General features: G+C 54.2%; 9 protein-coding genes across 9 annotated transcripts; 4 read left to right on the plus strand and 5 right to left on the minus strand.

Moving 5' to 3' along the window:
* Positions 1 to 287: 287 nt before the first annotated feature.
* On the minus strand, positions 288 to 594 carry ColSpa_10176 (uncharacterized protein; the record flags this gene model as incomplete). Its single annotated transcript, XM_049276388.1, has 2 exons — positions 288 to 302; positions 343 to 594. The coding sequence occupies 2 exons, from the start codon at positions 592 to 594 to the stop codon at positions 288 to 290; spliced, it is 267 nt and encodes an 88-aa protein (XP_049132345.1).
* Positions 595 to 2,846: 2,252 nt separating this feature from the next.
* ColSpa_10177 (putative proteasome subunit alpha type-3) lies at positions 2,847 to 3,916 on the minus strand (the record flags this gene model as incomplete). Its single annotated transcript, XM_049276389.1, has 3 exons — positions 2,847 to 2,965; positions 3,019 to 3,689; positions 3,873 to 3,916. 3 exons carry the CDS (start codon positions 3,914 to 3,916, stop codon positions 2,847 to 2,849), a joined length of 834 nt encoding a protein of 277 aa, XP_049132346.1.
* A 627-nt stretch (positions 3,917 to 4,543) lies between these two features.
* Positions 4,544 to 5,536, plus strand: ColSpa_10178 (E3 ubiquitin-protein ligase MARCH4; the record flags this gene model as incomplete). Its single annotated transcript, XM_049276390.1, has 1 exon — positions 4,544 to 5,536. The coding sequence occupies one exon, from the start codon at positions 4,544 to 4,546 to the stop codon at positions 5,534 to 5,536; it is 993 nt and encodes a 330-aa protein (XP_049132347.1).
* A 1,159-nt stretch (positions 5,537 to 6,695) lies between these two features.
* ColSpa_10179 (putative alpha-1,2-galactosyltransferase) lies at positions 6,696 to 7,748 on the plus strand (the record flags this gene model as incomplete). Its single annotated transcript, XM_049276391.1, has 3 exons — positions 6,696 to 6,990; positions 7,048 to 7,475; positions 7,530 to 7,748. 3 exons carry the CDS (start codon positions 6,696 to 6,698, stop codon positions 7,746 to 7,748), a joined length of 942 nt encoding a protein of 313 aa, XP_049132348.1.
* Positions 7,749 to 9,781: 2,033 nt separating this feature from the next.
* ColSpa_10180 (spindle assembly checkpoint component MAD1) lies at positions 9,782 to 11,624 on the plus strand (the record flags this gene model as incomplete). The annotated part of the gene is made up of 3 exons (XM_049276392.1): positions 9,782 to 9,882; positions 9,972 to 10,577; positions 10,631 to 11,624. 3 exons carry the CDS (start codon positions 9,782 to 9,784, stop codon positions 11,622 to 11,624), a joined length of 1,701 nt encoding a protein of 566 aa, XP_049132349.1.
* A 1,609-nt stretch (positions 11,625 to 13,233) lies between these two features.
* ColSpa_10181 (uncharacterized protein) lies at positions 13,234 to 15,280 on the plus strand (the record flags this gene model as incomplete). Its single annotated transcript, XM_049276393.1, has 4 exons — positions 13,234 to 13,567; positions 13,624 to 14,102; positions 14,155 to 14,257; positions 14,313 to 15,280. The coding sequence occupies 4 exons, from the start codon at positions 13,234 to 13,236 to the stop codon at positions 15,278 to 15,280; spliced, it is 1,884 nt and encodes a 627-aa protein (XP_049132350.1).
* Positions 15,281 to 16,008: 728 nt separating this feature from the next.
* On the minus strand, positions 16,009 to 18,243 carry ColSpa_10182 (putative metal ion transporter; the record flags this gene model as incomplete). Its single annotated transcript, XM_049276394.1, has 4 exons — positions 16,009 to 16,721; positions 16,865 to 17,401; positions 17,456 to 17,737; positions 17,847 to 18,243. The coding sequence occupies 4 exons, from the start codon at positions 18,241 to 18,243 to the stop codon at positions 16,009 to 16,011; spliced, it is 1,929 nt and encodes a 642-aa protein (XP_049132351.1).
* Positions 18,244 to 20,483: 2,240 nt separating this feature from the next.
* ColSpa_10183 (amidase chyE) lies at positions 20,484 to 22,778 on the minus strand (the record flags this gene model as incomplete). Its single annotated transcript, XM_049276395.1, has 4 exons — positions 20,484 to 21,595; positions 21,665 to 21,923; positions 21,979 to 22,541; positions 22,598 to 22,778. The coding sequence occupies 4 exons, from the start codon at positions 22,776 to 22,778 to the stop codon at positions 20,484 to 20,486; spliced, it is 2,115 nt and encodes a 704-aa protein (XP_049132352.1).
* Positions 22,779 to 24,122: 1,344 nt separating this feature from the next.
* ColSpa_10184 (ferric/cupric reductase transmembrane component B) lies at positions 24,123 to 26,203 on the minus strand (the record flags this gene model as incomplete). Its single annotated transcript, XM_049276396.1, is given in 3 exon segments — positions 24,123 to 24,822; positions 24,837 to 25,598; positions 25,659 to 26,203. The coding sequence occupies 3 exon segments, from the start codon at positions 26,201 to 26,203 to the stop codon at positions 24,123 to 24,125; spliced, it is 2,007 nt and encodes a 668-aa protein (XP_049132353.1).
* Positions 26,204 to 27,276: the final 1,073 nt, after the last annotated feature.

Below are 27,276 nucleotides of genomic sequence, written 5' to 3' on the forward strand. Positions count from 1 at the left end.
GAGAAACTTGATTTGAACCTCGGGAATCTGAGACTGGAGCACCGCGAATTGTTGAGCACAGAGTGATACTGTGGGTGCCAGGAACCAGACAATCTGCCTCAATGAGCTCAGGTCATGACGGCACGGGGTAGATTAAACCAACATGCTCTGATGAAGTTCTTTCCACTTCTGCTCTTATACGCAAGACAGCTCTGTTGAAGCTCGTGTAAGTATTGCACACTCAGAGGCTTCCAAACAAGTCCACTAACACCTGTGTTTTGCCACTTCCAGTGTCCATCTGCCGGTTGTTAGTTCTCCATCGGCTGTTTAAAATTGAATTGAGTTTGCGTGACTATCACTCACAGCCACAATGATGTTTTGCCTCATACTTTGGGCAAACATTTCAGTTTGGTACGCCCTCGCATTCATGATGACCGGTGTGCCTGCAGTGGGCTCGTCTGAAGGCGATGAAGCCTCATTGTTCAGGAACACCTCTTCGGCGACGGCAGAGACGCCTTCTTGGTTAAGAGTCCTGGAGGCCGGTGCATAAGCAGGCGTAACATCTTCCGACGGGTCAGTGCCGTCGGAGGACGACGACTGGAGACAATCATCCATTGTCAAACGGTGCTAGTGTGGACCTGGAGACCCAGTCCTAAGGTCCTCGTCAAAGTCCTAGGACGCCAGGTACTTCCGGATTAGCCAAGCAGAAGCAAGCAGTTGCTGCATACTTGGAGTACTTGGGAGGATGATAAGATGACCCCGTCAGCGGTGTGGCCGGTATGAGTCAATGTGACCAAGCCAGGTAAGGTTAAATGACGCGGCTCAAAAAGGGAAATTTAGCCATGCCTTCGGGACCCTCAGAAAGAGCTCGGGTGATACGGGGAGTATGGACACGGCGTGCTCGATGTAGTTCCCGGGGTGCGACTCTAGGCCGTCGCTGGGCGAGCAACGACTGCCTGACGACGATTGCTGACTTAATCGCGAAAACTGTGGATGGTGCCACGAGTCTTGTCGCAACAGCGCTTGCGTGTGTGGGTACAAAAGTACCCAAAAAAATTTAAGAACTTTGGAACTCGGCGCGGTGATGGATGCCTAGCAATAATTTGTGGGGTTTGCAGGTTCTTATTTGCAAGCGACGTGTCGATGGGGGAGGGAAACTAACCTCAAAGCCCCGCGTGCGTGATGGCAGTTGCGTTTGCAAAACAATACGCACTTGCGTACTCTCCAGGTTGTATTAGGTTCAAGACTATGTAGGAGGCCGACCCACCTCTAGTCAATGCGTAGGCAACTTCGCAACGAATTACGCACAGCAAGCAAAGAGTCATCTTGGTTGTCGAAGCAGGAACCCTTGAGGAGTTGTCGGAAGAGAACGGGACATTAGGAAATGACGATGGCGCGTAACATGGTAGCTAGCTCATGACTCCATTGCGTGCGAGCAATGAGTCGTCGGCACGAGCGACGGGGAGACCATAAGGCGGCTTACCCACCAATACGATGACGAATCTGAGCAGCGTTCGTAGTGGAAAACCCCAAGAGCGAAGCCGGGAGAATGGAGATGGTGCCGCTCGGAGGAAAGAATCAACGAGTCTGACATGGACCCTAGTGGATCAAATCTTGAACTTCGGGAGGTTGAGGAGGTGTGGAAGCACCATTTGCCGTTTTTGAGAGTGCCCACAATCACCCGCACCCACCCCGGGCTGGGGGACCTGGTCTTACCGGGGCCGATGCCAAACTTTTCGGAATCCGGGACCCGAAACTACGTGGCTCGAACTCATGTTCACTCGCTCGTTCGTTCCTGCAGTGAGACACTTCCAGGGGGCAATAGCTATCTTGGTATCACACCAACTGGAAGGCAGCCGTGGCTGCGGATAAAAGCGCAGTGCATCATCGACGTTCGATCACCAGCGTTGCATCTCAGGCTCAGCCTCGGCTGCCATATAAGCTTCTCATTTCGGCTACTCAACCGTCTAAGGTAGGGTACCGTCAAAAAGCCGTCTCGGGGCCGATGCGAGTAAAAAGAGAGTGACTAAAGATTACCCCTCTCTTCAAACTTGGAACGAAGAGTGGCGAAGTGCATCAACAACTGGGCCATACTTGTCTACTTCGATTAGACAAGAAATCGTACCCAGTCTTTGTGCAAAACACGTCGCATGATGTCGAGATTAGGTACAGTGCATGGCGGACGTCCGAATTGGGTGTGATGTTTGATTGGAGTCGAAGCCGATGGTATGGCGCAGTACCGTGTAATTTGATTCAGTGCATGGGAGGGCGGCGGCGGCTCTCAAGCGGCTCATTGGGGTCTGGTCAGTCTGGGCAACGTAGAATGCCGTACAAGCGTCATCTGTCGACTGATGTGCAGCTCGAATATAATAAATCCCCTTACTATGTCGTCAAGTGGGACCATCAGGTGAGCATCTATACTGTATCTTTGCGGCACAGTTATCAACGGGCGTTTCAAAATTGGAGAAACCAATGAACTGTGGCAGCCGACAACGTCCGACATTCGTGAACGGCTTCGGCAGTGGACAGCTGCAGCTGCTGCCTGATGAGTTGCAGCGCCTTCCCAATCTCTTGTCAGCAGCAGCCCCGTCTTTCTTGACCTAGAGGGACAATGGCGATATCGGAGCGGAGAGATGTCTGCTCCGTTACGGACTGTTCTCTATGTTGTTGGGACAGCGCATTCATAACAAAAGCGTGCACTTGCAGAGTCCAGGCTAATGCGGTTATGGATATTCACAGGTCAGCATGTTTCGTAAAGTCATCATTGCAGGCCATCCATTGATTCTAGAGCTCGGAGATCCTCGCTGCCCCCCTGTCTCTATGCTGTTCTATGATACAAGGTTAGACCGTTCCAGCCGTCACGGAAATTACAAGTTCGTAAGATAATCCTCGATTTCCTGAGGACTGAGCTTCCTGAAGCGGGGGCCTGTGGCACCCTCAACACCCTCGATTCCGAGCAAGTGGTCCGCTGGGGGTCCGACGATACCTGTACTTCCAGTTAGATGTTTATATGCCATGTTGCAAGCTTCAGGTACTCACCGATTTCAATGGTCTCTCCATTCATCTCTCCCTCAATGGTCTCCTTGAGCGTGAGCAACGCAATGTGCACGGCATCCTCAAGCTCCAAGCCCTCGGTGTATCTCTTCTCCAGGAACGTCTTGGCGGACGTGGCACTCTTGCCGATGGCCGTCGCCTTCCAGGGGAAGTAACTTCCAGAGGGGTCGACTTGGTACAGCATGGGACCGCCCTTCAGAGTACCACCGGTCTTGCCAGTGGGTTTCTTCTCCTCGCCTTCCTTGGTCTCGGTCTCGTCCTCGGGCAAGATACCCTCGTCCCATCCCGCAATGAGCAAGCTGACACCATAAGGCCGAACACCACCAGACTGAGTTGCCTCCTGCATCACGCGAGCGACGTCCTGCACCAATATCCGCGTGGGCGGGTACTCGTTATAAATGCGCTTGTAGCCGGTGTGGGACACCTTGCGAGCCTTGTCCACCAATATTCTGTAGTCGGGGCCCATGCCTGAGTACACCATTCCAATGTTTGGGGTAACGTGGCTGATCTTGGACAGCGAGCTAGGGTCGGCAAGCGGCGATGATGACTTCTTCTCGGTCGCGAGGACGATACCGTTGGTGGCTTTCGAGGGGTTAGCATGGGTTGTGGAAGGAGGGGCAAGCGGGCCTGCCTTTAATGCCAAGGGCGGTGACGCCCTGGTTGACGGCGTTCAGAGCATACTCTGGAAGATTGTTAGCTCAATTGTCGAGTCTTTGGCTTCATCGTCGTAGCGAATAAGCAATGGTGGGGGCAGAGTGGAAGCGTACCGATCTGAACCAGCTTGCCGCTTTGTCAAGTCAGCACATGAACGTCATACAACATTGAATCGAGCGACATACCTGGGCGAGAATGTCGTCAGCGAGAAAGAGTAACGGTCGGCCATTGCTTGACTGTTGAATTGTGTTGTTGGGGTTTGCTTTCTGGGATCAAGGTGACGTGAAGTATGGAAGGTGGGTTAGCTGCGGTCAAACGAGACGAGGTGTGAGGCTGTCGGAGCTACGAAGCTCTCCCTCCTAGGCAACTCGCGCCGCGTCAAGCTGCCCGCCGTATGGGGCCTCCTGGGGAAGGCGATGCACGTGACTTCATCGGCAGTCCTATTATTCCGGCGTTGCTTGCTTATGTAATTAGAGAAGGTAAGAAGCTATGACCACCCAGCAGGAGCTCAGAATAAAGTGGTGCTGGAATATTCTTTTTCAATTCTATCCAACGCATGACCTTCGTCCAAGATCTTATTCGCTTGGCACCATTTCCGAAAGGACAGATGGTCAGGTATTCATATCATCTACGTTGATTTCCTGCCATGTAGGTGCTGCCTCATCTGGTCAAGTCAGGCCAAGACCCCCCCTTCCCGAGTCAACCGCTACTTTCAGCTCAAGTTTTTATTCTCTGGCTTTCCGTCATCTTACAGGCTAGCGTAAAGTCAAACCTCACAACTCAGACAGCTCAATGCTTAGAGAGCTCCGCAGACACCAATTTGCCAGCCTCAACTCTCCCACTTCCTCGCTCCATCATGGAATCCGCAAAGCCTCAGTGGAATTGGCCATCTGACCTTCCAGATGGTCCAGAACACTCTCAAGCTGCCGAAGCCGAAATACCACAATTCAGCCGGCATGCGACCCAAAGCCGGGACGAGAAACACAACCAACACCAGGAGCAGCCCCAACCTGAGGCTCCCCCCAAGCAACGATATTATGGCTCGCGAACGTGCCGCATCTGCTTCGAAGTGGTCAACCCCACCTTTGAGGAGCCAACGGTCATGAGTGGGTTCATGAGCAGGCCTCCACGACCGATCTACAAGTCCGAAGACCCTGAGTCCGGGCGCCTCATCTCACCATGCAAGTGCAAGGGATCTCAGCGCTACGTCCACGAGGGTTGTTTACAGGCCTGGAGATACGCCGACTCGACTGCCACACGAAATTTCTTCGCATGTCCTACTTGTGGCTACCAGTACAAACTCGAGCGACTGTCATGGGCGAACCGCTTGCAGGGTGCCTTTGCACAAATATCACTGACCATACTCATCTTTGTTGTCTCGGTTTTCATCCTCGGCTTTATCGCTGATCCGATTCTGAATATTTGGTCTGATCCTATAGGCGCAATTGCCGATGTTGCTGCAAACGTGCTTGAAGACATCGAAGCCATCCAAGAACCCGCACCGGAGATGCATGAAGAGCCTGGAACATGGCTAGAGCATTTCTTCAAGGGATTCTTATCCCTCGGCCTACTCGGATTCCTCAAGACCCTCCTCCTCATGACACCATGGCAATGGTGGCAGCTTCGATCTAGCGGTTTTCTTGGTTCGACTGGCCGTCGAGGCGGAACAGGACGTGCGCGTGTCGAGAACATGAACATGGCTCTTGTCTTTTTGGGTGCAGCGACCTTCATGTGGGGTGTTTGGAAAGGTGTGAGAAAGTTCAGTGCCTCTGCTCTGCAACGCGCGAGCGACCGAGTATTTGATGTGGGTGGCGGCGATGACGAAGATGAAGATGTCAAGGAAGACTAACGTAGGGCGGACACTTGAGACAATGCGAACGGCTGTTATCATTCATGGAGCAGACATCGCTTGATGCGCAACATGCCTCTTGTTTCAATGATGTTTGTCCCGCACACTCTTAAGTTGCCTCGAAGATTCTCTTCCATATCGTGTCAACTAGTCTGTGTGCGGAGATCAAGTCCCCGTTCTGCCCTTGAGCTTGTCCGTTTTGGTCAAATTCATTCTGGGCAGGCGGACGGCATCAGGTTGTAATTTAATCAGTTGACTTTTTGTCGACTTGACCAAAGCCGGCGCCATCTCTCAATACCTTTTGAGTTGGCAAACGCGCAAGCTGATACAAATACACAAGAGAGTTTACTGGATACGGCTTTGCAAACCAGTGACCAGTGATGCGTCATCTTCAGAATAGAGAGCAACCGCAAACTCACCCCAAACCCTTTCAATCACTTATTCGCGACCTTTGCCTCATGAGTAAGGAGCCGTGGCCAAGTCTGCCATCTCGAGAGACCTAAGCGTTGCCGATCGATTCATGGGAAACCCCCCCAGCGTCATGACACCCCGCAGCTTAACGTCCTTGGTTGTGGGGCCCAATGCAACCCTGTATAGGAGGGGTTCAAGGGACCAGTTCAGCGGCAATGATGGTCCGCTCATCCGGACAATTATATCACCGCCCGAACCAATCAGCCGCGGTTTGTGGGTCAGGGATGATGGCACGGTCTAGATCTTATGTTCTAGAGTGGACCTCGAATTAAACGAAGCTATGCCTTCCGAGTTCGTGTTCAATCGCCTGTCCCTTGACTGGCTGCCTTCGCCCTTGCACGACTGTTTTCACTTCAAGAACCGCGCTCTTCAAGGTGTTATTCGCGCTTTTAAAATCACAAAAAAACTCAACGTAATGCGTCTTTCTGGATGACTTCCCTCGAACTCCTCACGAACCATTTCGACCCTCGAGGCTCGCTGACTCTTTCTTCCCTCCTCTCTGTGCCAAGCCTCTAATTGCAAAGGCCACGGTCAGCGTTCCTTCTCGTATTCGACAACCGCGGAACTTCGTCCCAAACGACAGTCCTGCTGGACGCGCCGAATATAGACACTGGTCCGACCGCGATAAACCGATCGATTGCGATTCGAATAGTTTGCCATTTTGAACTACTTCACCTTATTCGAGAAGATGCATTTCGCATATCCCCCACGAAAAAGCTCGAATCCGCCGCCATTCCGGGCAAGGACCTCGAGAATACCGCCGCTGCTCCGTCGCAGCAGGCTGAAGGTCATTGCGGCGGGCGCCCTTGTGTTCTTGGCCTTCCTATACCTGCTCTCCAGAGCCTTCAAGTCGCCGAGCGGGCCTCGAGCGCCGTTGGGCGAACCACCTGTGGTGATAGTAACGGTGCTGGACGAGGAGAACTACAGCAAGAACTACTTGTCAAGCATTCGCGACAACAGAAAACAATATGCGCAGCTCCATGGTATGTTGGGACAATTTGGCACTTTGGCTACGGAGGATGCTAACGGTCTTTGTCTAGGGTACGAAGTGATGTTTGCGAAGACAGGAGACTACGATCTGAGTGGTTCACCGGCGTCGTGGAACAAAGTCGTATCACTGAGGCATGCCATGACGAAGTACCCAGAAGCTGGATGGTTTTGGTATCTTGACCAAGACGCTTACATTATGGACCCGTCAACGTCTGTGGAGAGCCTGGTTTTGAAGTCGGATAAACTCAACAGCTTGATGATCAGGGATCAGCCGGTCGTTCCGCCTGACAGTATCATCAAGACGTTCCCCCACCTCAAGGGCGACGACATCAGCTTCGTTCTTACTCAAGACAGGGAAGGATTGTCGGCAGGCAGCTTCTTCGTCCGGAACGGCGAGTGGGCGAAGTTCTTCATTGACACGTGGTTCGACCCACTGTACCGGAGCTACAACTTCCAGAAGGCCGAGGGCCATGCCTTGGTAAGTTGCCGTTTGGTGCCACGGAGCCATGCCAATCACTGACCGTCTCATTAGGAGCACATTGTCCAATGGCATCCCACCATCCTCTCCAAACTCGCCATCGTGCCGCAGAAGTTATTTAACTCTTACAACAGGTACGATAAGGGCGATATGTTCAAGGATGGCGACTTGGTTGTCCGCGCTGCTGGATGTACCAAATCCGGAGAGCGGGCCTGCGAGGAGGAGCTGAACAGCTACAACAAGCAGTGGCACGCGGCGTTCAAGGGGCAGTAGATGAATGAGACTAAAAAGAGGAGCGACGGGGGTTGGCCCCACGACAGGATATAGGGACGGGTTTACTCCAGGCGTTTTATTCCCCGGGAAGCATGTACTCAGAATTTCAAGTGTACGTGAGCTGGACGAGGGCGTTATTTGTGGTGTTGTTTTTGGAGAGAATTTCTCGATGATACGTTTCATACGGAGTCACTGAGAGGTGCCGGGAAGGTTCTTGAAAGCCAGCTGGCCAGCTGGCTGCATGAGACATTTGTACAGCGCTCATGATGGATGCTGTATTCCCCTCGTGGCCTCTTCGGGATGACGGCTCGCTGATGACGGAAGGCTCGAGTCTTGCGTGCTTTGTACATCATGAGGATAGAGGTTGGCCATCCTGCCAGGGTGCAGATGCTAATAGGGACTCAACTCCCAAGTTGGTCCAGTATCGATGTTGGGACATGTGGCTATCGACATGGTAGCCTCCACAACCGTCTGCCTTATTACCATGCGCCCATCAATAACTCTTGAATGCCGTGGCGATGCTAGTTAAACGAGGAAGCCAAACTGCCCTCCAATGAGGCAGGGGCTAGACAAGACCAAAGGTCTGTTGGCGCACGGCTGGGATAGAGCTGCAAGGTCATCGTCCGCTAAGATCGTGGTCCCGGACGGCGCTGGGTCCGCTTGGATCTCTCAGACGTTAAGGCTGCTGATGTGACGTGCTCGAGGCAGGGCGTGACCATTTAAGCCCAGGAGTTTTCGATCGAATGTGGGAGGGCGAAGAGAGATACCACACGGAGTCGGGCCTCGGCTGGCGTGCCATTGCCCATGGCCAACTGCCGCCGAAACCCCTGGATGGGCAAATTAATGACGATCAATGGCCGGCCAAAACGGCTTCGAAGTGAAATCGTGACCACCAAGCCGGTTGACGGGCGTCCGCGGGCCCGGCGCCCCGCCGCTCTGGTGGATCCCTTTTTTTTGCTACGGGCGGTCCGCGGACAGACGGGTGGCTTAGCCGATCTTCGTCGACAGATCAAGGCATTGTATATCACGTCCAAGATACTGGACTTTCAGGGAAAAAGAGTTTTGGATGGTCGTGAAGAGGGGACAGGGTTACAACTGCGAATGCAAGCGATCCAGACAGATAGTCATGCGCAAATCGGACAGACTGCCCAATCGGCCGAGGTCGAGGGTCCTCAGTTCGTGTAGGAGGAGGGATTTGTGACGTATCGCCCGCCGCGATAAGATGACAGGCAGGTCGCGCGGCGCGGAGTACTCTATTGGGCGGGAACTGGTGGTGTTCATCACCACCGCTCCACCGCTTTACGACACTTCGGATTGGGCAGAAGCCCTTTGACTTCTAACGACGTGTCGGCTCCCTTCTTGCAATTGCCTGGCCTGATGGAGGAGATGTTATTGGCGATTTCGCCGTCTCCCAGTGGCCTTTCTCAATGCAAAATGCACGCGGCTATCGGTCGGCCTCAAGGCCCCCCCTTGTAAATCGACTTGCCTGAAGGGTGGGACTGCTTGCTGCAAGCCAGACGCGGACGCCGTGGGAAACAGGGCCCCTCTTGCTTGTCGCGGCGCATGTGACAGCCAGGATCGCGACGATGATCCCCCAGAGAAGCGGACGCTCCAGAAGGTACTCCGCTACCTTCGCTGCAGCGACAGGGGTAAACGGCGCTAAGAAATAATCAAGAAGACGCCATGCCCCACGATTTTGCGCGTCGGGACTCCTCCCGTTTGACACTGCTCGCCACAGACAGTGGTTACAGCTTGTCTCCAATTGCTTGGGCCCGCGTCGGCGATGTTCTTGTTGGTGTTGTTAACGTCGGAACCTCCTCGTCCCAACTCCTAGCCTTGAACCCACGTCCCCAGTCTCCAGTTCTTTTTTCTTAACCTCCTTCCCCCCTCCGCCTTCTTCTGTTCTACCCGTTTATATATTAGACTCGAATCCACCCCCATTGTCCATTATTCCCATCCGTCTCCTCTTCATTGCTGCTGTCGCGAAACATAGCCACCCCCACCGCACCGAGCTTCACATCACGGCAGACAAGATGCCCGGCAGCTCCCGGATTCCCGCCAGCTTGCGCGAGGGCTTGAACCAAGTCAAGCGCAGTAGGCAAGCAGCTCCGCTCCTGGTCCTGAACCTCGACTTGTAAGTCACCAATGCTCCCGTGTTCCCCCTCGGCATCCCTCCCGATGTAACTCGGCCCCCGGCTAATCGCGCCATCTCGTCGCCTCTAGACTGCGCAACGTCATCTTCTTCCTCTTCGTCTGGCGATGGACGCGCAAGGCCTTCCTCAAGCTCAAGGGCCGCGGCCTGATCGGCAGCATCGTCGAGCTCTACATTGATATCCGCAGGGTTCTGTACGGCTACTTCCTGCGCGCCCCCGGCGTGCGCGGCACGGTCCAGAAGCAGATCAACGAGTCCATGTCGAAACTGCAGGCCAAGATGATCCCCACGAACCTTACTCGATACCTCACCCTTCCGAAGGACGGCATGTCCGAAGACGATGTCCGGAGGGAGCTTGATACCCTGGCGAACATGGACCACACGAGATGGGAGGACGGTTTTGTCTCCGGCGCCGTCTACCACGGCGAGGACGAACTGATCAAGCTTCAAACCGAGGCTTTCGGCAAGTTCACCGTTGCCAACCCCATTCACCCCGACGTCTTCCCCGGTGTACGAAAAATGGAGGCCGAGATTGTCTCCATGGTGCTCAGCATGTTCAACGCCCCTGCCGGCGGTGCCGGTGCCACCACCAGCGGTGGTACCGACAGTATCCTGATGGCCTGCCTCAGCGCGCGTCAGAGGGGATACCACGAGAAGGGTATCACTGAGCCGGAAATGTACGTACTATCTCTGACATCGTCACCATGGTGCTCGCACTGACAAGCCGCAGGATTCTGCCCGAAACCGCCCACACCGCATTCCGCAAGGCCGGTGACTACTTCAAGATCAAGATTCACTACGTCGCATGCCCTGCACCCAGCTACCAGGTTGATGTCCGCGCTGTCTCCCGCCTGATCAACAGCAACACCGTCCTGTTGGTTGGCTCCGCCCCGAACTTTCCCCATGGTATCATCGATGACATCAGCGCTCTGTCCAAGCTGGCCGTCAAGAAGAAGCTGTGCCTCCACGTGGACTGCTGCCTCGGTTCCTTCATGGTGCCTTTCTTGGACAAGGCTGGCTTTGAGACCGAGTTGTTCGATTTCCGTCTGAAGGGCGTTACGAGCATCAGCTGCGACACCCACAAGTACGGATTCGCGCCCAAGGGCAACTCTACTGTCTTGTACAGATCTGCGGAGCTCCGCAAGTACCAGTACTACGTGTCGCCGGATTGGTCTGGTGGTGTGTACGGTTCTCCCGGCATGGCCGGTTCGCGTCCAGGCGCTCTGATTGCCGGCTGCTGGGCTAGCTTGATGAAGGTCGGTGAGGCCGGCTACGTCGATGCTTGTGTCAAGATCGTCGGCACTGCAAAGAAGATTGCTGAGAGGATTCGCGAGACACCGGCCCTGGACCACGAGCTGGAGATCTTGGGCAAGCCGCTTGTTTCGGTCGTTGCTTTCACGGCCAAGAACCTCGACATCTACGACATTGCCGATGGCATGTCAGAGAAGGGCTGGCACTTGAACGCTCTCCAGAGCCCTCCTGCCATCCACATCGCTGTTACTCTCCCGATCACCAAGGTTTTCGACAAGTTGATGATGGATTTGGAGGCTGTTGTCGAGGCCGAGAAGGAGAAGGAGAGAGTCCGTATCGTTGAGGGCAAGGGGGCTAAGGGCAAGGCTGTCGGCGACTCGGCTGCTTTGTATGGTGTTGCGGGATCCTTGCCGAACAAGAGTGTGGTGGTTGATTTGGCCAACGGTTTCTTGGACCTGTTGTACAAGGCGTAAGGAAGGAAGGAGTCTGACGGTGGTTTCGTAAGTGCATTGGCTGGCGGGCATTGAATCTCGATCCGGGGGTGCACATTGCCCAAGATTCATATAGCAGTGTAACAAATACATCTTTTCAGCGTTTCTTAACCTCACCGACGTTGCTCCCTTTTGCCCTGCTGACCAGAGAAGGGTAACCAGGTCGTTAGGGGCTGGATCACGATTGTCTACTTGCGTCTCGCTTCAGATCGGGACCACGCGGCGGTACCGCCCACCAGTTCAAGACATGTGTTCGTTCGGAACTAAATTTACGGGGTTGGTAATCTCAATCCATTGGGCTTTTCTTCGACAAGCGGAAAGGTTGTCTCAGCACTACCGTTCCGACCCTCATTTGCCGATAGGCGCGAGTCGTGTAAGAAGTGCCATTATCTGGCCGCCAATCCATCGACTGAAGCGACCAGCCGCGCGGGCGTGCGACCCATTTTCGGTGGACGCCTTGCCGGGGACAGCTACCGGGGCTTCCGGGGCGTCCGGGCGTTACGGCCCCAACCCCGGGGACTGTCGTTGTCCTCTGCACCTTCATGCAGCATCCCACCCTTCAAGCTTCCGCGCAGCAACTGAAAGGACCCCAAGCTTGCGTCTCAAGTTGGCGCTCACGGGCTTATCGAGACCTCTTGGTGGCACGGCAACACGCCCCAATAACACCATAATGGCCGAACGCTGATTGCCGCCTCAGGGCCAGGGCCAGCAAATAAATGTCTTATCGCCTGACTTGTGCTGTTCGGCCCAACGTGGACCATCTACAGCGACACCCGGCATGACTAAAAACTGCAACTCGAAACGATGGGACAGGAATACAGACAAACTTTTTCGTCCCAGGCGGGAAACTTTCTGGCTTCTCGAACGCTTATGGCCTCAAAACCGAAACCCTCCCAATGTCATCACATTACCGGGTAAGGGCACATCCTGGGCAGGCTTTTTTTTCTCCTAGGATAAAATCGACACAAACGCTCCTTCCTCGCCTCTCCGATCGCAGCGGCGCGTCGAAACGCGGCCGATGTGTGATGTACCAAGCTTCGACACCATACTTGCAGCCCAATGAGACAAGGGTCGGCCAAGTTGGATACCGGTGCACGGCATCGATAGGCAACTTTGTGTGGCTCTCACCACACCTTTTGCCCGGCTGCTTTGTGCGAGCCACCTACCGCGCACAGCCTGCCTCCCCTTTCACCCACATGTGTTATTTTTGCGAGGGGAGAACTGTAACTTTTAACCTCTCCCTCGCATCCTGAAAATGCAGATTCCCGCAGCACTAATGCCGCTTGTGGTGTTGCCTCCGTGATCGCCTTCATCATCGTCCACCCCATTAGCCCGCCTGACGCAGAGGAACTAGATGTCAACGTCTCGTTGCGGAGCTCCTCCAAAGGGTCCAGCGCCGATCGAGAGAGTTATGGATCTGTAGCTATTGCAGTTTACTCTTTGCGTTATCTGCTCGTCATCCAGCCTCCCTTCGTCTGTTTGCTCGGTATATACTGCGGTCGCTCCCGCGCCAACTGCCCAATCACTGTTTTATTGTTGTCTTATTTGTCTCTTCCGCACTACCTGGCAGATAACATAACCCAAGCCCGCAATGACTGCCGCGCCGGGCGAGAAAGCTGTGCGGCTGAGATTGAACACCACCACGAACTGGTCCCTGCCGAGAGACGCCGCGGGCCGCTCGTCCGGGCCGGACGAGAAGATTTTGCCGCTATCTCCTAGGGGCGCCGCGGGGAGTTATAGATGGGACGGTCAAAAGGAGGACCATGGGCACGAAGGTCTTTCGGATGGGCGGCAGCAGCAGCAACAACAGCGGCAAGGGCCTGAGAGTCTGGGTGTGGAGTCGCTCATCTCAAGACCTCAGGATAGTCTTGGCCATTTGCCTCTCGACGTGGTGGAGGAGTTGAAGAAGATGATCAAGGAAGAAGGTTGGTTGCTGCTTTGTTCCGTTTGCAGAAACGACCTGTTGACTTACACGATGAAGTTGCTCAAGTCGCTCAGGTCGTCCAGCTGAAGAACAGTGAGGCCGACACACCCACCGACACGTCACGTCTCTCCCCCTTATCGGGCCAGAGCTCCGTCTTCACGCCATCGTATCCCAGTCCGCCGCCATCGGTCATTGAAGCACTGAGTTCCTCCAAAGTGTCTTCGCCTAGGGATCGAAGCCCAGAAGTCACGCATGCGAAGACGGCGCCACCTTCGGTCCCCATGCCGGCAGGTCAGTCCACTCCGCCCGTCAGCCCTGTGTCGAGGGCTGTTCAATTCCGGAGCAGGGGCCCGCCGGTGATTCACGGCCAGCCGCGTGCCGACTCGAATTTGGAATCCGTCTCACCTACCATTACTGCTGCCGCAGGGCGGGTCGAGCTGAGTAGTGTCGACAAGGCCTGGGGAATGTTGTTCGACTCTAAGGGGTATTCTACGCAACGTCTCAACTCTGTGCTCAGGGGACTGGCGAAATTCATGGTATTACCTAGGTTCTGCTGCGAGAATCTTTCACTGGCTGACTTGTTTTCAGATTGCCGAGCTTGGGCACCCAGAAACTTTGGTCGTTACCCCTGATAAGATGCTCACTTTGTACACAAAGTATAAGGTCGAGCCTGAGAGGTTCCAATATGAAGGTGAGTAGAATCTCAAAGCTTCAAGGTCATCAAAACGGGCGCTGACCTCCATCAGAAATCTTCAGATCGCGTTCGGAAGACGCACTGAAACGGATCGAGTTCCTGTACCAGGACTTGGACTGCCAGTACCACCTCATCCAGGCCGCACCCAGATCTCACCCCAACGTACCTGGCCTGACCCCCATGGGCTTCGCCAAGTGGATGATCAATAACATCCTCGCATATCCCGACCCGGAAGCCAGGCGTCTGCACGCCATCGTGTCCGCTCTGCCCATCAACGCCGACGGGCCTGTCCTCGACGGCAAGCCCGAGAGACTACCCAGGCAGCTCTCCCGGCATCTCTTCCCGGAGTCACACGACAAAAAGGTCCGCAAGATCCTCGACGAGGCGGTGTGGGACTGTCTCGAGGACGTTGCGCCGCCTCTGCCGTCCATCCCGAGGGCCAGGCCCAGCCCCTCACACGAACTGGCCCTGCCTTCCGAGGCGAACACGCATGCCCGACGGCCGGGCAGCGATCCTAGGCGTCCTGCGCCCGTACCGCATCGGAGGACGTACGACCGCGGAAGCCACCGACTGGCACCACACCCCGCAAGGCTCCCCCGTGCCAACTCGGACGCGGGCGCCCCGTTGCCCAGACATCGCGACCTACCGCCCCCGCCGATGGGACGACACTCCGTCCCCGGGAGACAACGCAGCCCGGCCCCGGTCAACCGGTATAGCGCCTCGTTGCCGGCCATCTCGCAGCACCACCTTGAGTCCTTGTCGCCGTTGTCGCAGCTCGCCTCTGCGTACGACATCCGGGGAAGCGACACTGACTATGGCGTGTGCTCTGGCCGAGACGGCCGTGGCTCGGATCTGAGGGACGAGTCGCCGCGGTCGCCTGGTCTCGGCAGGCGTGCTGGCGCCGGCGCGGGTGCAGGTGCGGATCGGGGCCCGACGTGGGAGGAGGTGTATAGTCACAAGGGGTCCTCGGGCGGGAGGGGGTCGTCTGTCGATGGGGGGTCGCTTCGTTCGTCTCGTTGATTTGGCGATGAGATCTGGCTGTGGGGGGAATGAGATACGACTGTTACGAATTACGCCCCTTTCCTATGTCGCAGCGTCGCCAAGCTTTCGAGTCAGCTTGTACACAGGGCGAGAAGAAACTTTGTCTCAGTATGGTAGCGTGACTTTGTATCCAGTCCAGTAGGGACGGGCTTTTTGCTTCGAAAAGGGTGGTGTGTTTCTTTCATTTACTCCAAGTTTTGTTGTTGAAGACTCGCCGTTCGATTATGGTCAGTTGACAAATGTGGGATGGTTGTTTTGGTGACTGCTCGCTTCGTGAAGAGGGAACGCGACTGTACCCTTATATCTTTCGCAGGGAGATCAAGGCGTAATATACGACACATGCTCATTCATTGAGGCCTTTGAATTCTTGGGAAGAGTTTATGCGATGCCAATAGCCTAGTAACAAAAGTGATGTGTTCGTGCTACTGAAGCTCGGAATATCTGTCATGTGCCCGGTTAATTGAATTCAGCATCAACTATGTGGAGCGCACGAGAGGGAGAACAAGGAGCTGTGAGGAAAACACTCAACAATGCGAGTGTTTCGCGAAGTTTTCTCGTATTATTGTACTACATCCACCGATCAGTCATGCTAAAGCGACTGTGGTATCATCCAAGTATCATTCGTACATCTTCCTCCTCTTTTCTCTCGCCCATGATCTCCAATGGACGGCACTCACACACCCACACCCCGACCTCCTATGTTCACATTAAACACGAGCAGTAGGGTTATGCTCCTTCTCCTGCTTAAACTGCTCCCGGTGGTACGCAACATCCCCAGCGAGCGGCACAGCCGGCGGCGTCACGTTCTGACGGAAAACAAATCTCTTCCAGAAATAGAAGAACTGTGCAAGCCCGTAGCGCGCAAATTTCCTCAGCGGGACGCTGAAGACGGCGTCTAGTTCCTCGAGGGTCTTCTCCTTGGTCTCGGGAAGGAAGAAGAGGACCAGGAAGAAACCAACAATGTTCCAGCCGGCGTACCACCCGAACGCGCCGGTCGGGGTAAAGGCCTCCTGCAACGAGGGCCAGGTGACGGCAAGGATGAAGTTGAAGAACCAAGTTGTGGCAGTTGCTAAGGACATACCGATGGGGCGAATGTATAAGGGGTACGCCTCGGCGGAGTAGGTGAATGGCACCGGGCCCTCACCAGGGGAGTAGACCATACCGAAGAGGTAGATGCCAGTGGCAATGCAGGCAATCTTGGCAGGGTTCGTAGGGATGTAGAACGAGAAGCCAGTGAAGAACAGGCAGATGGCCATCAACGGGAACGTCGTCAAGAGCAAGTTGCGTCTTCCAAAGGTGTCGATTGTGTAGAAGGCTGGGAGGGCAAAGAGCCAATTGATGACGCCAAAGCCGAGGGACGCCGCCAAAGCACTGACTTCTGAGAACTCTGCGGCCAAAAAGATCTCGGAACTGTAGTAGGCTGCTAGATGTTAGTATACAATCAAATGTGCACCATAACGAGCCATTTTGAGATTTTTCTTTAAGCGTATAACCATATTTGGAAAAAGGTATATATCCCGCTTTATGTAGTACGTATCGTTATAAAATGATGTATGTACTTACCGATGACATTTACACCGCAGAATTGTTGCATAAACATAACAATTTCTGACGCAATCATTGCATTTCTGTTACGTCTAATTGTATAAAATTCTTTAATGCGATTTTGTTTACCAATGCCTTGAGACTCCTGTTCAGCTTGAAGGAGGGCATTGGCGTAAAACAGGTCACGGGCAGCTTGGACCTTCTCGAAGCGCAGTTGACACATGGCCTTGAAGGCATCAGAGTGACGGTTCTTGGTCAGGTACCATCGGGGGGACTCGGGGCACATGTAGCAGCAGGCGCAGACGAACACCGCAGGTATCATGGCGCTGCCCATCATCAGCCTCCAGTTGAGGCCAATGATGCCACCCCTGTCGGGTACGTAGTAGAACGCTAGGTCAGCAACGTAGCCCAACATGATTCCGAACGCTGTCCACATTTGCCACTGCATAACGAGGGCTCCACGGAGACGTGGCGGCGCGCATTCGGCGGCGAAGATGGGGGTTGTGGCGGATTTGGGGCCAATGCCAAAGCCAAGCATGAACCGGGCGATGAACACTGGAACTGATCTCAGTCACACAGCCAAGAGAAGGAGACAACGATGGAACTCACTGTGCCACCAGGTGTTTGTGAATGCTTGCCAAAAGCAGGCAAGAGCAGAGATCAGACAGGAAATGAAGACTGTGCCGCGGCGGCCAAAGGCTTTGTTCATGGGTTCGGTGAGCCAGCAACCGATAAGGGCGCAGCAGAGGTAAGGAGCCGAGTTGGTCAGACCGAGTAGCCAGGTGTCTCTCTCCGTCTTGCCTCCGATGCCGAACTGGCTCTTGTAGAACGATTGGGCACCGTTGACAACGGTTTCGTCCATTCCTTGTACGACGGCGCAGAACGAACAGACTTGGACACATGTCAGTCTCCGCGTATCTAGAAAAACGAAAAGGGGCAAGGGGAAGATGTCATTCGAAACTGAATGGCAAAGAACAGAGAAGACAGCAAGATGACTGACCTGCAACAACACCGTAGAGCATCTTTGGGTTCCGCCATTTATGAGTGGTTTCGCCATCAAGCACTGCACGCTCTTGAGCAGTAAGCTCAGCCATTGTGTCGTACTTGTTCATGTTCCCAGCAATCATGGCGCCGAGACGAAAAGCACGAATGTCTTCCTCATCGTCGATGCCATGCTTGTGGCAGTAATCCTCGCCTTTTTGGGCCAGCTGCTCGGGAGTGAGGCCAGCCAGAGGGTTTTCGAGCTTGCGGGAAGCCTCTATCCGCTTCCTCTCTTCTTCATCGATGGCCGTGGCTTCGGAGAACCGTCCTGGGTTGTCCATGTGAGAGACTTCAGCCTCGGCCCGGTCTGACGAAGATCGGTCGCCGAACTTTTCTCGCTTTGGATCCGCAGCCATCTTGGTGACGGCCACTGGGTCTCAAGCCCGTCAACGAGCGGGTTGTACGCTAGTACGGAGAGAGGTGAAGCCAAGTGAAGACAAGCACTTGGCGGCGGGGGTAGAAGGGCGGCTTGGTCAACGCTGCCACTGTCTAAAGTAATAGAAAGTGGATGGGAATAACGAGATGGAGATGAAGATGGTGAGTGGGTTGGTGTCCTAAGATAGCCAAGTAAGCCTCCCGGCTTGGGGACAGCTTGGCTACTTAAGTGTTCAGACACATCGCCAAGAAGTGAGATATCGAGGGCAACCATGGTGAAGAGCGCAAACGGAGACTTCTCCACAGAGATCAGGCCCGAACTACACCAGGAAACTGGAAAGCTAAAATGGTGGTCCTGTGGAGGAGGGTATGGAGACCGGGGGTGGATTCAAACGCGGGGAGGGAAACCGCGGGAATCGTCAATGGAGACTGGAGAAACAACGAATGAACTGGGGCCGCAGCGTGACAGGAAAGCCGTTGGTTCCCGTCAAACCTTTGCTGGAAGGATTTCGGACGACGTCATGACGCTTCCGAACCTGCAGTTGCATTCGGGGAAGGGATTGTTTGCGTCGACCCTATTCGTAGAGTCGTATAGATCGGGGATGTGAGCGAGATGAGATGAGCGAGGTCGCCGTCGCGGTCGGCAGGGATCGTTCTTTGGGACTACTATGTACACGGGGTGTTGTAGCTGGTGGTGTGTGAGGAACTGGGGAGACAAAGAGGAAGGCGCGCGTTTCGTCGGCCAAAGGCCCTTTGTGTGCACATTTGGCTCACAGAAAAAGGATGCGATCGACATCGGATGGGGGTGAAGTTGAGAGATGGCGTTGGAATTGTGCGAATTGGGGCTGGTTCGGCGCACCACTGATGGAGGGAGGAAAGAAGGAGGCTGCTGAGATGACGTTGAATTTGCATGAGCAAAATGGGTCCGTTGCATCGGCTGCTTGATGTAAATGGGCAACTCCCTGTCGCGTGCTAGCTCCTAGCACGGAAATAACGCCTGGGTGTCCTTGCCCGTAAGGTGAGGTGAGGTGAGATGGGGAAGTGAAGTGAACCGAAGGCCTGTGCCTCAGCTGCCATCTTCGATTTCGATCTCCGGGGTTGAGGTGGATCGCGTGGGTTTGGGCCTTCTCCAGAGAGAACCGCCAAGGACATCGCCCAGTAAAGTCAAGATTTATAATGCAGAAAGCTTCTCAGTGCCCAGGAAGCGCTAGGCGATCCTGCCACGGGTGGGAAGGTGCCACATTCCTTGGCCCTCCTCGATGGACCGACCCTGTTGACATCATAACCCAGGCCTCATTACCTGGGTTACTCATTTGCGAGCAAGGTGACAATTGCTTATCATTTTGGTATCCTTTCTACGAAATCGAAATAGAGGAATCGCCGAATGTAGCCTTTCATCCAAGTTGTCGTTGGTATTGTGTTTCCCGCGTAGAAGGAAGCTACGAAGTTAAGGTTGAAACGGCCAAAGTGCCCATCAAAAAAGGTTGACGGGACCCGTACAACGGCGTCGATTTGCAAACGTTCCCCATCAGGTCACATAAGTATCCTACCCAAGGCGCATGCACTCTTCGTCGGCCACCAGAATTAGCATGGAAGTTCCGGGATACTGTGTAAGATAGCCTATTGGGCAGTACGTAGACGGTACCAAGAGACATAACATTCATTTGTGTCTGGTCAAGGCCACCTTGAATCTCTCACGTCATATTGCAGCACCTGTCGTGCCGCCTTCGACGTTGTACCTGCGGTGGGGATCAACCCATGCACCCCGTGTTAGTGTCCGGATCCCTTACCATCCCCAGACAACGTCTCCGAGGAAATGGTGGTAGCTTCTCTTTGTTTCGTTCATCAATGTTCATAGCTTTCCTCGACTCTGTATAGAGGTAAAAGAGATTTGCTCGTGGATAAGCTTAGGAGATCGCCCGCTCCCCATAGGTAGGGTACGTAAAGGAGGCTTCTTTAAGAGGATATAGTTCCATGCTGACTAACCCAATGTATGTAAAGAACATTCACTAGCGAGGCAGCGCAATATATTTGAAGCTGTGGTCTTCATGGCAATTGTCATAATTCGGGCGGCTGCCAGTGACATTTATCATAGACTTTGAGTGACTGCTTACTAGGCAAACACAATTTGTCAAAGAAATGTCCAACCAGTACTCTTCAGTCAAGCGCTATCATTAATCGTACATAGTATACTTACGGAAGACCTTGGTCATCCTTTTTCTTACGCACACCATTGCTCCTTGGTAGCCGTCTTTACCCCGAACCTCTGGCCAAGGACCACCCACGAAGCGGTACAGATCAGCTTCCGGAACGCTCTCGGGCTCGCGTCGTCGCCGAATCCCTCCTCGAGCCACTTCTTGGCGCTGTCCCACTCGATGAAGCCCAAACTCTCAATGTTGTCCTTGCTAATCAAATTCTCCATCATCTTGTGTATGGGGCCGCCACGCGGCCACTTGAGCGGCGCCGAGTACGGATGCTTCCTCCGTTCGTAGAGTTCCTGCGTGATAAAGGGCTTGCCAGCCTCCTTGAGAATCCACTTTTCGCTCAGTTTCTGGCGTGCCGGGCTCAGGTCCTTCCACCACAGGCTCTCGCCAGTCCCGGTGGTGCCCGATCCGGTCGTCTCCCCAGCGGCGTCGAGGTAGCCGACCTTGACGCTTGGGGGGAGGTTGTTCACGTACTCCACCAGGTGGTGGTCCAGGAACGGCGGACGGGCCTCGATACTGTGTGCCATCTCGGTGCGGTCGCCCAGACAAGTCAGGATCATGTTGGCGAGGGTTCCCTTGGTGTACAGATAAAGACTCGTGTGGAGTGGATGCCACTTCGTCATCATCTTCCCGAGAACCTCGGGCGGGATTACTGTTTCGCCAAAACCAGGTGCTTTGTACGTCTCGCGTACCCAAGGCGAGAACGCATTCCATTCGGGTTCCAACCGCATCGAGTTGTTGGGACCTCCTGAGGAAGATTCGTCCTCGAACATGCCGATCCTATCAAACATCTCTTTAAGGTCTTGTGACATCTCCTTGAACATGTCTCCGCGGACCTCGTCAGTCATGGTAGATTGGGGCCACGCGGCGTCGGCTTCCATCAGGAAGGCCGGCAGCACGAACGGGTAGCCCGCAAAGTGCTCATCAGCGCCCTCGCCTGTTATCACGACAGGTACGCCATGCTCCCTAGGCAGTGTGGAAAGGCAGAACTTTCCCACGCTATTCAAGTCAAAGTTGTGATGCTCAGTGTGGTAGACTGCGTCCGCGAAATTGTCGGCCAATGCCGCCTCGTCCATGTCCTTCTTCAGGATTTGCACGCCCAGCCACTCAGCCGAGCGTTCAGCAATATCTGCATGAGGTGTCAGCACGCCCGTTCTTACAATGTAAAGATGGTTCTAGTCTCGGGCCGGCAACTCACCAGCTTCGTTGAAGCCTGAAGCTTCCGGGAACTGAATTGTGAAACAGTGGATACGCTTCGTTGCATCTTGATTTCCCAGCTTGATCCCTTCCTCACGGACAAGTTTCGTCACGATGCCTGCAATGAGGGACGAGTCGATGCCTCCAGATAGGTAGATCCCCACCGGTACATCGGCACGAAGCCGGAGCTTCACTGCTTCTATCAGACGCTTTCTCACTTCCACAATCATATCATCCACGGTCCGGGTCTCTACTTCTCGCTACTGTGTGTGAGCATTAGGCGATCAGGTAAACTCCTCGCTAGATGTCACTTACCTTGTCCTTGAAATCGGGGTCCCAGTACTGATGATGATCGACTTCGCCGTCTGGGGAGATCTCCATCCAAGTGCCAGGGTTCAGCTTCCAGACGTCCTTGAAGACGGTGTTGTGAGTTTGCATTGAAGATCCGGTAAGCAAGCCATGGACATTCCACTCAGGCTCCCAACCCAAGGCTTTGAAGCCCTTTATTTCCGAGGTAAGAAGCATCCGCTTGCTAGCACCTTCGCCATGAAGAGTCCCAAACATGGGCTTGATACCAAACCGATCTCTCGCAACAATGACTCGGCCGTCATTCTCGTCGTAAATAACGAAGGAGAATTCTCCGCGGAGATGCTCGAAGAAACCAGGTGCGCCATAAATTTTGTAAAGGGCAACCAAAACCTCACTGTCGCAGTGACCCTTGAACTCATAGCCGTATTCTTGGATCAAGCGTTCCCTGATCGCGTCGTGGTCATAGATCTCTCCATTCACCACGGCATGGATCATGCCATCGTCGCTATGTAATGGCTGCACTCCGTCCGGAGACAGGTCGTTGATGGCCAAACGGGCGTGACCCAGGCCTACCCCATGGATTAGTTGAGAGTTGCAAACCACTGTGATAATTCAACGTTCGTACCGATAGTCCCATCGTCACTAACCCATACTCCAGAAGCGTCCGGACCGCGATGAGCAATGGATTCAAGACTTTTCTGGAGCTGCTGGTGAAGAGTTTTGCGTCCTTTCAAGTCGGAATTGCCACTAGCTCCATTAGCAGAGCCGCTCCGCTGAAGCGTGATAGCCGCCGTGATGCCGCACATGATGCCTCTAGGTAAATGGACTGAGGTAGAGTGGAACAAACAGAGGCCAAAAAAGACGAGAGCCCTAAGCCTTTCATCTTCAATATGTTAAATGCAACGTCTGAACTATTTAAGATGGCAGGATCGGCAGACCGTTTACAGCCGCTGCATCCAGCTTGTCCAGACCCAAAACGCAGGAGTCCCAGCGCAAACATCTCTAATAGCCAACGCCGGGCCGAAGCTTGCAGCTCAGGAATGTTTTTACATAGTAGAGAGGGAAAAAAAAGGTATTGTAAATTGTGCAGTGATGGCGACATTAGACCAGATGAGCCACACAACAGCTACGTCTACGGTCCAGGGAGCCGGAGACTGCAATCCCGGTAGAACGGGTCTTGGCCCGGTCACAAGAACCTCAGCCCCAGACATGCTATGATCCGGTCTTAGGATGCAAGTCAAGACTCATGATGAGACGGGACGAACATACTGAGTTGGGGTAGTTACGTAAATAGGGCCCGTGAATGAGGTTCAGGTGGCGCCGGACATACATTTGCACGGACAAAAAAAAAGGTTTCGGACGCGGCTACACAGCGCATTGGACTTCATGATCTTGGACTGCATTGACCCAGTATCAGATTCATCATGTCAGTTACTTCATTCTGTGAGTTCAGAATGTAGCTTCCGGACTCTGTTGCACCTTTTTAGGACGCGGCCACCATCCATCACGTGCTACTGGAGAATGACCATACACCCCTCTTCCGCATCTGACCTCAAATTGTGTGAAACCAGCTACCTCCCACTTCCATATCCCGATTTTCCGCGAGCTGGAAGCTGCAGATGCAATGCGGCATGCATGTAAGCTCTCGACGGTTTACTCTCTGTCATCCCAATGCACCAGATCTCAAACACCATCCGCCTCCCGCAGAAGTTCCCCACATCAAAGCAACCAGACCCCAGAACTCCGTAAAAGCTCTACGATTCCGGACGTCCTTTCGGACGCAAGACCACCTCATCATAACACAACCACATAGTACACAGGCTTTCTCTTACGGCTTGGCTTGATGGCGCTTCGCTTCCAAGATTTCGCCGAGAGGGTTTTCCGTGTTCCAAGATCGCGCCTGCATACACGTTAAGACCTGTCATGGCATCACTACTCCGTGTTGAGCCTGGACATCTCTCACAGCTGGTCTTCAGTCACTTTTCACGTGTTCCTCTGAGAGTGAACAGAACCATTGGGCCTGCGTCGAGGCGCAAAGCCTGCTGCACTCTACCTCTCCGGCTACCAGCCAAATGACTCCACGACCAGTCTCGCCCTGGTTCCCTTTCCCTTCCTCACAATTTCCCCAAACACGCACCTCACCTCATCAATTACACTGCCGGGCCCAGAAACCAGCACGCAGACCTCCCCCTGGCCTCCGACAAGCTCGTTTTCAACACCTCTCTGACGGCCATCCGCTTACCGATGAACAGCTCGATCTCGATGCCAGAGAGTACGCCTGTGTTTTCCACGTCATCGACAAGAGCCCGATTTCGACAACCCCGATAGAGCTTCACGCGGCCCGGATGGCTGCGTAAGTGTGGCAGAATAGCGGTGATGCCGACACCGCCGGCAAGCGCAATGAGGGCAGGTGAGTTGTGCGGTAATTCGGAGAGCGGTGAATGTGATGGGTACCCCACCTCAAGGAGAACGGGGACTGAATCACGATGACGAAGGAGCGAGGTCATACCGGACTGCGTGCGAATGTAGAAGGTGATTCCAAGCTGGGGAGGTTCTCTCGCTGACTGGGAGGTGCTACTATGACGCTCGTCGGGAAGAGAGGTGCAGTCGGCTGGGGTAACGGCTGTGAGACGCTTCTCGACATCGTCACTGCTTTTCGTGGCATGTTCCACATGTTGACGCTTCGAAGGTAGGATGGCGGAGGCCACAGAAAACGGGTGGTTCTCCCACACGCGCCAGGTAAGCGCGGGGAAATATGCGTATGCGACGCCTGAAGCGAAGACCCCGGGGATCGTGACCCGGCAGTACTCCTCGTCGATGACTGTGATGAAGGCCGTCTTGACGCCGTGCCTTGCGAGTCTCACGACTCGAGAGACACAGTCGAAACCCCACCGGCCATGCAGACAAAGATCCAGACCTCGTAACCCCATTTGTGGCTGAATGCGAAGACAATGTGCCAGCAACAACCCGCGACAACCATGATGGCGATGACAACGTGCCAAGCCAAGAAATGCTCGTAGGCCTTTCTTCGGTTGGGTATAGCGGACGTAGGAAACAAAACAGCTAGGCCGACAGTGGCAACCACACCCCAGTACCAGTACGGCTCTTTCGACTCGGAAGAGTGCGTTCCGTTCTTGACGTAAACGTCCAGATAGATGATACTGTGTAAGATGGCTTGCAGAGTCGCTATCGCAGCGATCCATCGATGGAGCAGAAGGAAAGTCGAATGCGACCAGTCGGTGGCCCAGAGCAGAAGATTGTTTCGTCCCGCATACAGAAACATCAGTGGTAGGTTGGCAAAGCTGAGCAGTCCGAGGCGGTTGGATACCAGCATGCACATCCAACGCCAGCGGTTGTTGGGAAACCACATGCTGTGGTCAGCGTATTCGTAGTTGACGGCAGAGAGAACCGTGTTGATCACAATGAAGTAAAAGATGAAGAGAGCCTGTCCCCGCTTGGGCATCACTACAAGGCCGAAGAAGACGGGCGTGTCATGATGACTGCCAAATAGCGGAGGGTCGATTATCCAGGCGTTGAACCTGGAACACCACATTGACGGAAACGGTACGAAGCGCAGGAGGGAGAAGAAGAATGGTATCACAACGCCGGATAAAAGGATGATGAGGCTATGGCTGGTTACTAGGCGTTCATGGACTCCGGGACTCGATGGCGTGTTTCCAACTTACCCGTACTTGGCTTGCATGCTCTCCTGGCCCTCGAATATAACATCGGTATTGTAAGCCGCGTACCAAAGATCATGGGATACCATGCTTGTCTCATTCAGTGGCCCGGTGGCCGCATATACCGCGGCCGGAGTGCCGATGACCTTGGCCAGTGCCTGTTGATACGTCACCTTCGGGTCCGGCTGGACGGCGGCGGCCCCGGCAACGTTGTTTTTCCAGTACTTTTCAAGTCTCCATTCCGGGATTCCTTCACATCTGGCCGCCACGCACCAGGTGAGAGTTTCCAAGAACGCGTCATCTGTAGCGTAGCACTCGCCGTCCGTCATGACCATGCCGCTCATCCCTGACATGCCGCCCATTTCGTCGGAACCGACGGTGGAATAGCTGAGCGTCGCTGTGGAGATGGCATCGCGGCAGGCGAACGCACAGGGAGGGTCATGCATCTTGATGCCGTATCCAACAAGCCCGTGTCCCGCGCGCCCATCCGAACCCATAGCGAGAGAGTCGGTGGCGGCGAAGACGGGGAGAAAGACGTATCGCGGCGGCATTGTTGCGTACAGCCCAATCGAACGCTCTGTATCAGTCGGCGCAGGAGCCACTAGAATCTCGATCTGGAGTTGGCGTCATATCGTGTCGTTGTTGCGTGTGCCTGGGACTTATATACAGTAGTAAAAGTCGATACCTTCTTCTGATTGCTGGACTCGTCGTAAGAGGCTCTCATGACCCTTGACACGAGCGGAACCGCGCCATCGGGACGACGAATCGCAAATCAAATTTGTTTAGTATTCCTCTCCCTGTTTTGCCTAATTTCCGATTGAGTGTGTAGCTTGTTTCCACGCTGCAGCTTGGCGGTGCGCATTCATGGGAAACTGCCTCAAACTGCCTCGCCCGCTGATACGCTACGTTCTGCACCCAAGAATCCAGGAAGACCTATGAGATAGCCGTAGGAAAGAAAATTTCTCCATACACTTGACCGTAGGTTTCGAATTAAGCTGCGAAAGCACGCCGTCTTGTGGGCAACTGCAGTCGGTAGGTTTGCCAATGTGATAATGTTGGTACGGCACGTACGAACGGAAGAGTAGTGAACAAATGTTGGGCCAACACAGAGGTGTGGTGAAAATGCCTTCTTATCAACCCAGTCACGCACGTCGAGCCAGCCACGGAACTGCTGCATGTCATTTCGGGCCTGGACGCCCGGTCTAGCTGGTTAGTTTCAATCGGCACGAAATCTCGCACCCGTCACGGTCTCGGTGGTTCTGACTTTTTCATGGCTCGCCCAGATTGCGAGCGGATTATCAAGCCTTGAAGCGATCTCGTTGTACCTTTGCACATCGACACGGCGTCTTCTGGGTACTGGAAATGCGCCCGGCGTTCGCATCTTTCCTTTTTTCGGGCCCGTTCCCGGTTTAGAGTCCCCAAGCATATCCACGAGCACGGGAGCCGGGCGGACCCGACATAGGTTAAGACGAGCCTCGAAACCTTGTCAAGTGGCATTGTGTGACGGTGGCTGGTAGGCATCATTTCGAAGGTACCCAAGACTTCAATGTTACGTTTGGGGTGATGATAGGGTAGCTCTTCATCTAGTAATGGGATTGTGGGACGAGATGAGCTCATCTGATTG

Source organism: Colletotrichum spaethianum (assembly GCF_022836535.1).
Source record: "Colletotrichum spaethianum MAFF 239500 DNA, contig33, whole genome shotgun sequence".
In the NCBI taxonomy this organism is placed as follows: domain Eukaryota; kingdom Fungi; phylum Ascomycota; class Sordariomycetes; order Glomerellales; family Glomerellaceae; genus Colletotrichum; species Colletotrichum spaethianum.